This window comes from Larus michahellis, chromosome 19, assembly GCF_964199755.1.
Source record: "Larus michahellis chromosome 19, bLarMic1.1, whole genome shotgun sequence".
Lineage (NCBI taxonomy): Eukaryota > Metazoa > Chordata > Aves > Charadriiformes > Laridae > Larus > Larus michahellis.
The window spans coordinates 4,279,882-4,294,967 of NC_133914.1; the positions used below are offsets into that span (position 1 = coordinate 4,279,882).

Sequence of the window (15,086 nt, forward strand, 5' to 3'; positions counted from 1 at the left end):
TGGTTCCTGTCAGTCTGTAGCTGCCATCCTTGTTCCTTAATGCGATACGGTTTGCTTTCCCTTGTTCGGGAGTATATTCCCAGTCAACCGTGTCCCCTCTTTTTCAGGGTGAAGGTGTTGTGAAAGAAATCAACATCACGCACCATGTGAAGGAAGGCTCCGAGAAAGCCGATCCTTCGCAATTTGAGCTCCTGAAGGTGCTGGGACAGGGCTCTTTTGGCAAGGTGAGATCACTTCTTCCTATGTGTCATGCCAGATAAATGGTTTTGATGACAAAAGGGACTGTCCCCAATGAAACCACTTCCCTGATTCCCGTCAGATCATGAGAATCTCCCTGATGAGCCCACTTAGCAAATGGTTGCTTCTGACTTGAAAGGCAACTTGTAGTGATGCCTTCTCCTAAGGGCCAGCCTGTATGTCCAAAGCTCCCCTGTAATTCTTTTTTCAGACGGTCAGGAGGAAAGGATCCTGCTTGTGAATGCAGAGGGACCTCCTGTAGCTCTCGCTGGCTGCCAGGCTGTCAGTTGAATTGAGGACTCGGGCATGTTCCTTTCTTCTCAGAAACGATGCTGTGTGCATCTGGTTTTGGCCCCTGCTTACGGTCCAGTTTCCCTTCTGTGAAGGGGGAAGGAAGTAGCCTGTAACTCTTATCTGTTTCAACACGTAAATAATCCAGGTCTCTTACAGACCATCTGCTCGCCCATTAAATCAACTTCACGTCAATCAGTTACCAGCGCTAACAGCGGGGGCTTGTGCGGGACTGTGTGCTGTTGCCTGGGCAAATGCAGCAGTGGCTTTGTGCACGAGAAGGGTGGTGCCTTTTTGAAGCTGCCTAAAACCAGGTAGCCTGGGACATCAGGGGAGGGAAGGAGGTAAAAATCCAGAGAGGATGCAGGACCTGAATGGTAAGAAGTCGATCTGGCTGTCAAGCCAGCAAGCCACCAGGAGGCTTCGTGGTCCATTGAAGCATCAGTGCTTCAAGTCACAGCTCCCAGGCGTCCGGCACAGCCCCACAGAGCTGCAGGAGCGAGCAAGAGGTGTGGGAGATGGGAGAGGAGGAAAGTGAAAGATTAAAAAAGCACAAGTACCGCAATGGCTGGAGATAGGGGATGAGAGGAGTCTCCACACAGCACTTTCCTGAAAACCTCATGGGGTTTCCCATGGGGAGCTTGAGGTACAACTTACCAGTCCCATGGCCAGCTGCTTCTCAGGGTTACCGTGAGGTTTGCCACTTTGGGAGGCATCCAGCTCCTGCTGCTAATGTTCAGTGCTTGGCTAATGTGGTGCGCTTCTGCCTCAGGTTTTCTTGGTGAGAAAAATAACGCCGCCAGACAGCAACCACCTCTATGCCATGAAAGTGCTCAAGAAGGCGACATTGAAAGGTAGGAGACTCCTGCTGCGATGTGTCCTAAAGAGCACTGGGGCAATGTCACAGCAGTCACTGCTGGCCCCAGGGTGGTCTGGGTGAAAGAGAAGTATCTTTATCTCAGCCAAACAACCTCCTTTTCTTTTTATCTATAAAAAACCCTTTTTGCAGTGATGGAGGTGGGAAAAGATCTGGCTCGAGCTGCCTGGTACTAAGGAGCTTAAGGCCGGGGACAAGGCTGACGCCGGGGCACTGTGTGCCTTCTTCAGTGTCTGAGCTGTTCCTCTCTCTTCCCACAGTGCGCGATCGAGTAAGGACAAAGATAGAGAGGGACATCCTGGCTGATGTAAACCATCCCTTTGTGGTGAAACTCCACTACGGTGAGTGTGGAGCGGGTTGGGATGCTGGGAGAGGGGCTGCAGGCTTAAACAGACGCTGACTGCCTTAAAGCACAATATGGAAAGATGGTACTGTAGGCACGCCTGCCATGAACAGGTAGATGAGCTGCTTGGAGGATGCTGAGAGCCTCTCGTGGTTCCTAAGAGGCTTCTGGAGATACCTGAAATGGAGAAGAGGCCCGGATCAGTCTGTGTCCCCGATGGCTGTGCTGCTCTGGAGCCTTCACAATCCCCTTAACACAAATCCTTTCCTGGAAAGGTCTTTGGTCCCATGCCCACTCTAGCTTGTTGAATGGGGAACAGAGCATAGACCGGGAGAAGAGGTTTAAACATCAAATCCTTGGGATTAAAACATTAAATCAGGAGAAACTGAGAAAGCAGAGTTAACTAGTCAAGCCAGAGTTTGGCAGGATTAATGCTCTGACTGAGGAAGGCGAGGACAGCTTCTTTCCCTGTAAAGTGACCAGTGCCTCTCTCAGGAAAACGGCGCTTTCAGCAGGGCCTCACTGGCTGAAAGGGAACCAACACCCCATAAAATGAGGATTTTCTGTAGCGCCAGAGTGCTGCTGGTGAGCTCCCATTTCAACATCACAGACAGGCTATCTCATTTACCCCAGATAATTAGCCCTACCTGTGTTTAACCTAGTAACCACGCAGGGCATCTGCACAACTGGAGCCATTAGGATTTAAGTGATTAATGTTACACCGTGGAGCCTTCTCTCAGCAGAGAGGCCTGATTCCTGCTCCGGCTTGTGTTTCAGCATTCCAGACAGAAGGGAAGCTGTATCTCATCTTGGATTTCCTCAGAGGAGGTGACCTTTTCACTCGGCTTTCCAAAGAGGTGGGTATGCTCTGGCATCTTGGTGGGTTGCTGAGGCTCTCGGTTCATCTGGGCTTAATTGCCTGGAGAAGCGATTGACCCTTGCAAAGTCTTTGAGAGGGGTGGAAAAAACCTCCAACCTGCTGCTAGCCCAGAGCTGGCAACTGGAGAGGATGTCTCGGGAGCCCTGTCCTCTGGCAGAAAAGCAGCAGCATAGGAGGCAGGTCTCACCTCTGCTGACCATCACGTCAAGAACGAAGACATGCGAGAACCGTGTTCTGCTGCAGTGTCGGCTGGTTGTGTCGCCTCGCTGGGACGGGGTGAGGGCAGGGAATGGGAGGGGTGACGAGAAGTTGTGCCAGGTGAAGACATCCAGGAACATAACCTGGTGAACGCAAATGAAGAGTTTTTTAAAAACCTGTCTGCTGCTTAGCAACCCCATTTGGTTTTTTGGTGTTGCCGCTTAATTGATACTTTAGGATGGTGGGGGAAGCCTGGGGAACTTGGGTATGGAAAGGCAGGAGGGAGCAACACGGATGTGAAAGGTCTTGCATGGCTGCAGTGGAGGTGGTCCCACTGCCAGCGTTGTAACCCCAGCGCCTGTCCGCTTCTGCTCCCTTCCCACAGGTCATGTTCACCGAGGAGGACGTGAAGTTCTACCTGGCAGAGCTGGCTCTGGGGCTCGACCATTTGCACAGCCTGGGAATCATATACAGGGATCTCAAACCAGAGAAGTACGTGCGGCACAGCTGAGGCAGGGAACTGAGTCCTTCAGTCCCGAGCCTGTAGTCAGCAAACGGTGCAGCCTTCTTCCACCGAGGCAAAGCTGAGTGGTGCCCCGAGGCCAGCCAGATGGAAGGCAGCAGTGCCAAGCGACAAGGCTCCTGCTCCTCGGATCAGCAGTGACGGCCAAAAGCACTGCGGAGGCAGCATGTGTGCGCCACATGTCTGAGCAGTAATCCTTGGCTAGTCTCCGGGCTCCATCTTTATGCAGTTGAGAGCCTTCGGAGGGAAAAGGCTCTGGGCTGGGCCTCTGCAGAGACACGTACCAGCTGCATGAGTTGGGTATTCTTACCTGGGGGATGTGGGGGATCAAAGGTGGTGTCACCTGTGTGGGTCATTCGTTCAATGAGAAGTTGAGGGTGTAGAGAGAGGGGAACTGCTCTTTCTCCCACTCCTGTCTTGGTGATAGAGCTTAAAGCACTGGGGGAAGGGACACATAACTTTCTCCTCTGGATTCTGGGAGCATCTCAGACCAGCCTCTGCTGTGTGTGCTTCTTCTCACCAGCCCTTATTGCAGACAGTAACAACTTGTTTTTTTCATTCATGCTGTAGCATCCTCCTGGATGAAGAAGGGCACATCAAGCTCACAGGTAAGGGACTCCACAAAAGCCTCGTGCTCCAGCAAGCTTGGTTCTTGAAATGCAGAATTGCTTTTAGGCCTCTCTGCTCTGTGTGATTGCTCAGAGCACGCGGGCGCATGCTGACAGCTTTTCTCTTGTGTAGATTTTGGCTTGAGCAAGGAGGCTATAGACCACGAGAAGAAAGCGTATTCCTTCTGCGGGACAGTGGAGTATATGGCACCAGAAGTCGTGAATCGCCAGGGCCATTCCCACAGTGCTGACTGGTGGTCGTACGGGGTGTTAATGGTGCGTACCCAGCCAGTGGGTTTGGGGACCTGGCTCAGCAGCTGCTCCAGCGGTAGCTCTGAAACACCTTGACGTGACTCTGCATGTCTAGCAGATGTGCCGGCCTGGGGAAGTTCTCCAGGCCCCCCCAGAAGGGCTCTGTGACAGGCTGTCCAGGCATCCAGCCTGGTTTCTTGGGGGAGACAGAGCTCCTGAGGCTGTGGTCCCAGTGAGTGCGGGGTGCGCAGCGTGGGGCATCCGACTTGGGGGTGTCCACGTCCACCCCAGCGCTGGGGCGCTGGTGTCTGTGCAGATCTGGTGTCTGTGCAGATCTGGTGCCACCATCTGGCGGTTGCTGAATCCCAGGGCTCCCGCAGGGGCAGGTGCTGGCTTGAATATGTTCCCACTGCAAACCTCGTGAACCAAGCTCCTGAGAAAACAGGATGTCTGCGATCTTTTTTAGAGCTAGGCTTTTGATCCCTCGCAAGCTTGTCGCTAGCTTTGGCGAGCTGCCAGGTGAAGGTGCAGTGGGATCTGTGCAACCCTCAGACTTGCTCGGACGTGACCTCCCCTTCTTCTCTTTCCCTCCCAGTTTGAAATGCTCACCGGCTCGCTGCCCTTCCAGGGGAAGGATCGCAAGGAGACGATGACCCTCATCCTCAAGTAAGAGGAGTTTCTCTTTCGTCTATGTACAGGAGGCGAACTTCTGCTCGTTCTCTGAGTGTGTTGCAATTTGGGGGTTCTCGCAACTTAATGGCATTATTTGGCAAGCGGTTTTGGATCAACAGTTAGTTTGAAGGGTGCAATGTAAATGCCAATCAGATGATTGTACTTTCGGGGGTGGAGATGCTGCAGTCGGCTTGTGGGTTGACTTCTTTAAACCTGCAACGGATTGCTTAACTTCCTCTCCAGAGCAAAGCTGGGCATGCCGCAGTTCCTGAGCTGTGAAGCACAGAGCCTCCTGCGAGCCCTTTTCAAAAGGAATCCAGCCAACCGATTAGGTAAGACAATTATTTTTTATTTATTTTTTTTGGTTTCTGAGTACACCTGACGCTGTCTTGGGGCCTCTCACATCCTCGTGGGTCAGCAGCATGTTCACGCTTGTGCACAGTTAATGGGCTTGTTTCATTACAGCCAGGTTCCCCGTAATACCTGGCTGTCTTGCGTGTACGTGGTGGTAGCCTTTGCTTTGTCGGTGGTCCTGATTTAATGCGACGCACTCCACGGGTGCATCTTTCAGGTTCTGGACCAGACGGGGCAGAAGAAATCAAGCGCCATCCTTTCTACTCCACCATTGACTGGAATGTGAGTATCAGAAATATAAAAGTAAACTTCTACCCCACTCAGCACCAGTAACGCAGTTCTGCTGATTGCAGTAACAGCAGAGTCGTGATGCTTGACCAGCTATGGGAGAGCTACCAGTCCAGGTTTCCATCTCTTCCAATAATCCTTCCCGAAACTAAAATTCTGTTTGTTCTGTGAATAACTGTTTCATCCCTGAGTTTGCCTATAATCTCACCCTGGTTCGAATTTACTCATCTCTCAGCAGTAAGGTGCAGGTTTTAATTGGGGTTTGGCACAACACGGATTGTCTTGCACAAAGCGGGAAGGACTCAGGGAAACATTTCTGGCAAGGAAATACCTCATTTTGTACAGAGAAGCAGGGCGATAACTCAACCGGCATTTCCCAATTGCTTCTGACCAACTCCCTACTTTACCACATAATTTTGTCCCTTCCCTGTTTTCCCTTACTTGGTAAGGGATTTTGAAGATCAGCCTTTCAGAGCTTTCGAGGCGCCCAGCAAGCTGCCAGACTGAACCTCCGGCAACGCTAGTAAAGCTTATTTCAAATTTTTGCTTCAAGAAGCAATTTGGAGAGGCTGCTTGTGGGTGTGCTGGGAGATGAATGTCCTCCTAGGGCATCTCCTCTGGCTGTCCCTGGGGGGATATGTGTCAGCAAAGCCCTAATGGCAGTTAGGAGGAGGTGGAAGAGCCTGGCGAGGTAAATACTTTATGGATACTGCTTTTGGAGTGGGACTAAGCTACGTATAGAACACTTTTTTTTTTCTTTGATTTATTATAAGGTAGAACTTGTAGAATTTCTCCGCAAACTGACTCAAAATGCACCCCACTGGCCAAGAAGCCTTCCCTCAGACTACTGAGCTGCAGTTCAGTGCTAAGCCACAGAGCTGTTTCTAGGTTCACAAAATCTTTTCTTGGCCTCTCGTTCCTAGCAAGCCTTTGCGCCCTTCTGAGTGCGTACGGGAGCGCTGACCTGTCGGAGCGCTTTCGAGCTGTCTTTGTTTTGCAGAAGCTGTACCGCCGGGAAATCAAACCGCCCTTCAAGCCTGCAGTAGGCCAGCCAGATGACACCTTTTACTTTGACACAGAATTTACGTCGCGCACACCAAAAGGTTTGTGTGAATTCACGCAAAGCCAAAGTTTCCTGTGTGAAATGACACTGTACGGCTTAAACGGTGATTTGCCGGTGCCAGGAGGGCAAGGTTTGCCTCCTGCTGCCAGATCCAGAGGCTTGCAGCGCTGAGGAGGTGACCCAGCCATAGATAAGTGGAGCGTTCTGTGTAAGCTCGGTGCTATGCGGTGTGGCTTTTGTCCTGAATAACCTAAAGAGGAGCCACAGCTGCTGGGGAGCACGGGGAAGGCGCCTGGTTCTGCAGGGCTCGCCCTCTTCAAGTCATCCCTCAACTCCTGTTGCAGATTCCCCAGGCATCCCCCCAAGCGCTGGGGCCCATCAGCTCTTCCGAGGCTTCAGTTTTGTGGCGACCGGATTGATGGAGGATGGCAAAGTGAAACCCGCCCAGTCGCCTCTGCATTCGGTGGTACAGGTAAAAAGCGGGGACAGAGGAACAACTGTTCGAAGCTGCAGTAACGCTCCAGCGTGGGTCTGCGGGACCATCTGGAGCAGAGCTCACGGGAAGCCTGAGGCCGCGTCGTTCTGTTTTGAATTCTTGCTTCCTGTTGTTCTTTAATTTCTATTGACTGTCGCGTGCAAAGGCTGGCAGGGCAACGCAAGTCTCTTTGCTTTCCCCTCCCCAGGTGGGCCCGTGCTGGCGGGAGGTCCGTGGGTTGGTAGGTGCCACCAAAATGCACCACGCTAGCCGCAGATAGCGTTAGCCCACTGACCTATATCTGCCTTGTTCTCTTCTGCCTCTCCCCAGCCGGGAGGAGAAGCTGTGGGATGGAGCAGACAGCCGTCTGTCAGCTCCCTCTCTGTTGCTGTTATCACTCATCGCGTTGCACAAACCCTTCCCTGAACCCTCCCAGCTCATCAACTCTCTGCTCTCCTCTTGCAGCAGCTGCATGGCAAGAATGTCCAGTTCAACGACGGCTACGTGGTGAAGGAGACAATTGGCGTCGGCTCCTACTCAGTGTGCAAACGCTGCATTCATAAAGCAACCAACATGGAATACGCAGTCAAGGTCTGAGATTTGCCATCTGAACTGAACTCCCCTGTTAGATTTCTGTTCATCCCCACAGTGACCAAAATAACATCCAGGAATGAAATCGCTTTCCCTGCTTGAGTAGGGCCTAAGTGGACAATTTCTGTGCTGCTGTGCGTGTAACTGCACAAGCTTTCTTATCTGGGAATAGCAGGGAAGCAGCGTTCTCCTCTCAGAGGGAGGACAGTATCTCGCCTTTCTTTGCAAGGCTTGCTGTGGCTATGTCAGCTCTTAACAAATAAGCCAGACATAAAACATTGGGGTTTGGGGACACAGAACTGATGAAACAACTAGGAGCTTATTGCTAAAGAGACCAGGGGACAGGGAATGGATACGGTGCAGGATCTCTGCAGGGCTCCAAACACTCACCTTTTTGCATTGTCCTGCTCCCTCTTCCCTTTGTGGCTAATGCTGGTCCGTGCTCTTGCAGGTTATTGACAAGAGCAAGCGAGACCCTTCTGAGGAAATAGAAATCCTCCTGCGATACGGGCAGCATCCAAACATCATCACCTTGAAAGATGTGAGTGTGACTGGAATGACTTCTCCCGTAGTTTGGTTTAGGAAGGGCAGATGGTCTGTGGGGGGAGCAATGCAGCTCCAGCACGGGCAACCCAGTGCCCCTGCTCCGTGTATGGCTCTGGGGTGGGGAAGCATCCCCCCCCGGCCTCGGCATTGCTGATCTCTGTCTGCTTCTTGGTGGTAGAGGTACAGAAGGGAAGCTGTGGAAGCACTTTCCGGTTAACCCCTCCATGTTTGCTTTGGTAGGTGTACGATGATGGGAAGTACGTGTATCTGGTGACTGAGCTGATGAGGGGAGGGGAGCTGCTGGATAAAATCCTCAAACAGAAATTTTTCTCGGAGAGGGAAGCCAGTTCAGTCCTGCACACGATCTGTAAAACAGTGGAGTATCTGCATTCCCAAGGGGTGAGTTTCCTGTTTTCCTGGGAAGCCGCCTGGCGTTGCACTGTGCTCCCTCTCCTCCAGGGAGTAACTGTGCCTGTCAGGACTATTATTTCTTGCTGGTGTTGCTGTCTGGGTGAGCCAGATGTGGGGCCAAGGCAGGGATTGACTGTCCTGATGCAGCTTCGGACCTTTGTCTTCTGGGGGTATGAGAATGGCACTTTCTTTGCTCCACAGGTGGTTCACAGGGACTTGAAACCCAGCAATATTCTCTACGTGGATGAGTCAGGAAATCCCGAAAGCATTCGCATTTGTGACTTTGGCTTTGCCAAGCAGCTGAGGGCTGAGAACGGCCTTCTCATGACTCCCTGTTACACGGCAAACTTTGTGGCACCTGAGGTAAGCACCTCACTGACCTGAGTCCCTTCGGTAGTTCTCGCGTCCCTCCCCCAGCCTGTGCTCTCACTCGGCACAGGCAGGTCTGCCCCATTCCGAACTCCAGCCTGCTCTGGTGTATTCTGTCCTGGAATAGTTAATTACAGAAATACCACTTGTAGTAATGAACACATAGGGGATCTCACGTGCAGTTCTCCAACTTGTGCTGCCCTGATGGGAGGCTCTGCTTAGGGTACTGAGACTTTAAAATCCCAGTGATTTTCTAGGTTGCTTCTCTTCCTGATTAACAGACCTGGTAAAAGAGGTGGGATGATTTTCCACTCAGCTGTGTTGGTTTGTAAGAAAGGAAAAGAGCAGGCACGCGATGGAGCGTACGTGCAGTGTCACCGCACTGGAACATGGCTCCTTTCTCACTTGTCATTTTGATGTGCCTGGGGGGTTCCTCTGTTCCATGAAACCAAAATTTGATTTGAATCCTGATCTTTAGTCCAAGACTTCGCCGTCAGTAGGGCTCTAGGAGCTTCACATACAGACTGCACGCTCTTCAAGAGCTGAAGAGAGCTCAATGACAAGAACCGAGCATTTATATTTTTTTCCTTTGCTTATTCTGTTCAGGTACTAAAACGCCAAGGCTACGATGAGGGCTGTGACATCTGGAGCCTGGGAGTTCTCCTGTACACCATGCTCGCAGGGTAAGTGCTTCTGCATCGCTGGAAGGCAGCAGCTGGGACTGTGACCACTGACCACCTTGCTCTCAGACACGCTCCGTGGTGGCAGTTGGACCTCTCCTTGTCGGCTGCTGCTACCTGGAGGCGCTCCCTGGCTGGGTTACAGGACAGTAAATCAAATGCTCTCTCTTCTGTCCTCAGCTCCACTCCGTTTGCAAATGGTCCCAGTGACACTCCGGAAGAGATCCTGACCCGGATAGGCAGGGGGAAGTTCTCCGTCAGTGGAGGCAATTGGGACACTATTTCTGACATGGCCAAGGTAGGGTTTGATATTCATCTCTGTTACATTAAAGGGTTGAGGTGACGCACGGCCAGTTGCTGTGAGGCAAGTTTAAAGCAGGTTGGGGAGGAAGGGCAGAAGAGAGCAGAGAAAACCAGCAGTGTAGCTTCTACCCCATGCACGTCTCCTCCATAGCAGCTTCCTTCTCCCTGCTTTGTTTTAGCTCTGGCCGTGAATATTTGTGTGCAATACCAACCTCATGCTTGACCTGTGCGGGGTTTGCTGCTGTGTTACACCTCCCAAGCCTACTGAAAACATAGTTTGTACAAAAGGAGACTGATGTCTGAGGGCTTTAAACTTGGCTTCTGAATTTAAATTCAGAGGGGGCCAACAGGTGGTATTTTTGCATTTAAAGTATAAAATCTTCTAAAGTCTAACTTTCCAAATGATGCCCTTAGGATCTGGTATCAAAGATGCTTCACGTAGATCCTCACCAGCGTCTAACAGCCAAGCAGGTCCTGCAGCATCCATGGATAACCCAGAAGGACAGCTTACCCCAGAGCCAGCTGAATCACCAGGACGTTCAGCTTGTAAAGGTACAAAGTCTGGGCTGGTTCCTCATGGACCTTGGGCTCTTTGGAAAGCAGCGGTCCAGGTGGGGTGACGGTGGTGTGGGCAAAGCAGGATGGAAGGTTGGAGACTGTGGGCCAGGGGAGGCAATACAAGACAAGCAATTTTTTTGGCAGGAAAACCTAGGGAGGTTCTTTAACAGCATGTCGGTATGGGAGGGAGATTTAAAGAAAAAAGAAAGACGCTTCTGGCTTTGTTTGTGGGTCTGACTACTCTGGTCCCTCATCTTGAAAAGCCATGAGTCTGAAATGCTTCTACATGTAAATGACTTCTCGTGCCTTCTCTCCAAGGGGGCGATGGCTGCCACATACTCTGCACTGAACAGCTCCAAGCCAAGCCCCCAGCTGAAGCCCATCGAATCCTCCATTCTGGCACAGAGGCGGGTGAAGAAACTCCCTTCCACCACACTGTGAAGCTGGGATGGTCTGCGGCCGCTCGGCGCGCTGCAGGCACACCAGACTTTGAACACCTACTGAAGACGGGGGGGCAGGAGATGGGGCGGTCAATGCCTGCATAGGAGCTCCCTTGAGGACTTCTTCTCAAAAGGCCAAGTGCCTTTCTGTTTCTGAAAGACTGGCTCCTCCTTGTGTGGACTGATCTTTGCCGAGAGAACTTCACTGTAAAACTTTTTTGAAGTGTAAATTGTCAATTTTTAAAGACATCCATCTGTGTATATGGGAACTAGAATGTATAACTGATGTCAAGTGGCACTAAAAAGCAGCTCTGGTTCACCCTTTCCTGTGTAGGGCCAGGTATTCGTTGTAGCTACATCATTTCTTGGAACTGATCCTCTCCAACGCCATTGCAGCTGGAAGAGTTGGGTTTTAGGCTTTAGGGTTTTTCCTCCCTTGAACCTTTCAATGCTCTTCCCAAATGGGATGCTCTTCCCAAAGTCGACCCCGCAGCCTCCTAGCCAGCAGCAGTCATGTTTGTAAAGGACTTCCCTCCCCTTCACTTCTTGTGCGTGTGAGTTCAGAGTGTAAGGTCGATTTTTCAGACTCCATTTCTTCCTCTCTCCTGCCCTCCCCCAGCCCAGACGACAGTTCTCTGAACAAAATAAACCACGGGTTTTCCAAACACCCCCAGTGATGCTCAGCTCTCCAGAATACCTGCTGGGATTGGCTCACTCCTGCCCTCTGCCCTCCCATCTTCATGTTCTCCCCATCACTCCCTGGGGAGTTTGTCACCCGCGCAGGCAGGGATGACAAAGGAACTTTCTCCTTGGCAAAGCTGGCTCTGGCTGCTGCTTTTACTATTTTTGGGTTTCCTTTGCTTCAGCAGGAACCTCTGAAACAAACCATCCTCTTTTTTAATTTAACTTTGTTCTACAGCTGGTAACTCAGGGTTTCTTTCTGAATCGTACAATAAACGTGTCATTCAGTTGATGGGTTTTTTTACTCGCTGACTTTTAGCCGCAGAATTAGCGACCCTGGTCATTCCCCTACGTCGGACGGGGCTAATGATTCTTGCCTGCCTTTTGGGGAGATCTGCAAAGCTTTTTCCTTTGGCCCTGTGATGGGAAAACCAGCAGTACTGCAGTAGGGCTGCATATTATGCCACCTTCTCTCAGGTGCAATACCTCACTTTGCAGCGGGAAGTAATAAGAACCAGTTCTGGAATAAGGCCGTCACCAACAGGAACGGTGGCAGGATGCGGGCTGCGGAGGGGAACTTCTTGCTCTCAGGACATTTTAATGCTAATAGAAACCAACACTTGGAGGCAGATTGTGCTAGAAATGAATTCCCGACCCATTCTGACTCGCAGGGAATTGCTGGAGCTCCCCGGTTCGGCGGTGGCTGTTTCTCGGGAGGAGCGGGAGAGCTACAGCGACTGCAAACGCTCACGTGCTCAAGGATGCGACTGAAGCCAGCAAAGGTTCTCACGTGAATTTCTGCTATTGTGGCTGATCATGTAAGGAGAGGGGAAGATTTCTTTTTTCCTTTTCCCTTTTGCTTAGTCCCAGTTGACTCTAAAGTGGAGAATTCCATAAAAAACCATTTCTCAGAGACGTACAGCTCTCTCCTCCTCTACCCTCATCCAGGCAGGTCCTGGTTTAGTCCCTGGAGCAGCCAGTGAGAAGCTGAAATAGGCACGATTTTTTTCTATATTTATTCCAAGTACTGCCCTAGTGTCCCGTGCCGCTGCGAGGAGGCAGCCAGTGCCCGTGTACCCGGGATCTTCTCACTGGTTTTGCCACCGCCCCCCAGCAGAGCTGGATTTACTGTTTTGCTGATAGCTGGGGAGGGGACACTCCACCACGCAAAATGCCTTCTTTAAAAATACTTGCTTTCTCCTCTGGCACGAGGTTTGCGTTGGTGCCAGTGGACCTGCCTTATGTTTCCTACAACTGTGCAGAAACTCTCGTGCCGGTGAGAAGGTGTGTGGATTTTAGGTACCTGAAACAAATACAATAATTATAAACAGCTTCTTTCTGGAGCTGGAGTCAATCCTGTTGGGATTGACGCAGACACTATGACAGTTTTTCAGAATATTTCCTCTGTTGTGCTTCAAGGGTGGGGTCTGAAACGGTGGATGGGGTTGGACGCGTTGGTGGTGATCACCACTCGCTGGGAGCCTCGCAACGGTACGGGATGGGTCTTAAACCAAACGTTCATCCCGCTTGGATGGCAGCCGGCTTGTTTGTACGGAATTGTAAATGTTCTCAAGTATCAGTCAGGAAAAACACGACAACCTTTGCTTAATCCTCCAGTGGTGCTGGTGTGAAGCCAACTAGTGACAACTCCAAGGTGCACAGGCCAACCAGGGGCAGAGCTCGGTGGGCACAGGGAGAGCAGCCCACGGTTGCTGCAGGCTCTGCCTGGCCGTGAGACGATACGCGGAACGTCGAACCCCGATACCCGGAGCGTCAAACCCCAATAGCCGGAGCATGAAACCCCCCTGCCTCACTGGGGTCTTCCATCAGAGGAACTTTGTGTTTGGTGCAGCTGTAGCTTCTGGGACCTCCATGACTTTGGAGAACAGAGTGAACATGAAGGGCTGCACCTTGCTTTCTGGGGTGCTTTTAACCAAGTTGTTTTGCGTGATCTTTCCATAAGTAATAATAAGTCTTGATTTCTAGTTCCAGATCAAGCAAGTGCTGTTACTTTTTTAATTCCAGTGCTCAATAAAAATGGACTTGTTGATCTTTCTGTGTACGAGAACTGTAGGTGTTTGTAACGGGTCAGGTGGGCCCCCTCGTTCCCTTTCTGGTTTTGTCCCGACAGTATTAAACCTTTGCCAAAATACAGCTGGGACCAACCGCTGTCAAATTAACTGAAATTGCATTTTCTGAGGTGAAACCTGTGGCAGGTTGGGTGTCTAATGCCTGTTGGGGGGAGCCACTGGGTGTCTTAGAGAAGACCAAAATGATCTGCCCTCACCAGAGTTTGAGGTCATTCAGCTTTAATTTGGGACAAAGGATATACAGCTTACCTTTGTTTTGATTTGAAAAGGGACAAAAATGTATTTAACGTTCATACATAAGGAAATCCTTACAAGGAAAACTGCTTGTGTTATTTCAGGTGTTTAACAGTTGACTGGACCTCTAAGATTCTTGTCCTGTACGTCTATACGAAAGCTCAAGGGAGCAGAAATCCCGGAATCCAGCCTCAAATAGCTGAGTCTACCTGGAATTAACCTGTGTGGAAATAGCATGTTAATCCATAGACAAGGAGCCTGAAAATAATGTTGAACCGCTCTATATAATACAGCTTCTGTATAAGAAAGGTTAAACTTTCCTCTTTCGGGGCGTAAAAGAGCAACTTTTCTGTTGTAAAAGAGGTTGACCCCGCTGAGAGGCCGTTTTCCTTCTTCCCACTGTGTGAAGGAGTCGTGCCTTCCTCTTAACGACGTGGTACTGACCTCTGTCAAATTAACCGGAGCGTAAATAAATGTATTTTGGCCTGGTAAATATTCCCATCATGACTATTTAGGCTGCCTTTAAAACTGAAGGCGGGTAACTTTCTCAGCAATCATCTTTTTTTTTTTTTTTCCTTAGTGAAACGTCACCGAGCAACTGATCTGCATTTGAACTTCCCATCCAACTAATGCCAACGCCCTCTTCAAATCCCCACCCTCAAGTTAGGTCACGCTAATTCTTTTTCTGGCGTCTTTAGGCATTTTTGGACAGGGAATTGCGCAGCCGGCGGCCTCCTGGGTGCCACCACCTCCTCGCGGTGCCGCCTTCCCGAGAACGGGGGAGGCTTCGGAAACACTCGGTGACCGCAAGCGTGTTCGACGGTATGCGGGGCGGCTGCTGCGCTTTCATGTAATATTCAACAATTTAATCCCTCTTTTAACGCGAAGAAAACAGTTAAAATATTTCAAGGTCTTCTTTTGCAAGTACATAGGGGGCTCTGAATAAAACCTTCATTCATGCTATGAAAGCTGGAGGTCCGCTGCCGCTCCATTTTTTTGCCTCTGGTTATTAAAACATCAAGCTGTCTTACTACTTAAGCCGAGCTAACTTGCTGCCTTCCTCCCTTTGTGTTCCACTGGAACACCTGCCATTAATACTAATTCTGCTCTGGAGAGCAACTC

At 50.7% G+C, this 15,086-nt stretch overlaps 1 protein-coding gene across 9 annotated transcripts in view; it reads left to right on the top strand.

The window, feature by feature from the left end:
* Positions 1 to 13,702, top strand: part of RPS6KA1 (ribosomal protein S6 kinase A1) — a 57,724-nt gene extending 44,022 nt beyond the window's left edge. For 8 of the 9 annotated variants that reach the window (XM_074562836.1, XM_074562830.1, XM_074562831.1 and 5 more), the window contains 20 exons: positions 108 to 224; positions 1,301 to 1,382; positions 1,666 to 1,746; positions 2,526 to 2,605; positions 3,212 to 3,318; positions 3,920 to 3,957; positions 4,091 to 4,233; positions 4,805 to 4,875; positions 5,125 to 5,213; positions 5,453 to 5,517; positions 6,524 to 6,626; positions 6,931 to 7,058; positions 7,527 to 7,652; positions 8,104 to 8,193; positions 8,439 to 8,597; positions 8,811 to 8,972; positions 9,585 to 9,661; positions 9,839 to 9,956; positions 10,376 to 10,513; positions 10,838 to 13,702. In XM_074562836.1, coding sequence (XP_074418937.1) covers positions 108 to 224; positions 1,301 to 1,382; positions 1,666 to 1,746; positions 2,526 to 2,605; positions 3,212 to 3,318; positions 3,920 to 3,957; positions 4,091 to 4,233; positions 4,805 to 4,875; positions 5,125 to 5,213; positions 5,453 to 5,517; positions 6,524 to 6,626; positions 6,931 to 7,058; positions 7,527 to 7,652; positions 8,104 to 8,193; positions 8,439 to 8,597; positions 8,811 to 8,972; positions 9,585 to 9,661; positions 9,839 to 9,956; positions 10,376 to 10,513; positions 10,838 to 10,960 — 2,097 coding nt within the window. In that variant the 3' untranslated portion in view covers positions 10,961 to 13,702. The remainder of the gene's footprint in view (positions 1 to 107; positions 225 to 1,300; positions 1,383 to 1,665; positions 1,747 to 2,525; positions 2,606 to 3,211; positions 3,319 to 3,919; positions 3,958 to 4,090; positions 4,234 to 4,804; positions 4,876 to 5,124; positions 5,214 to 5,452; positions 5,518 to 6,523; positions 6,627 to 6,930; positions 7,059 to 7,526; positions 7,653 to 8,103; positions 8,194 to 8,438; positions 8,598 to 8,810; positions 8,973 to 9,584; positions 9,662 to 9,838; positions 9,957 to 10,375; positions 10,514 to 10,837) is intronic. The other variant, XR_012584207.1, reaches the window with a different exon arrangement.
* The last annotated feature ends 1,384 nt before the right edge of the window (positions 13,703 to 15,086 follow it).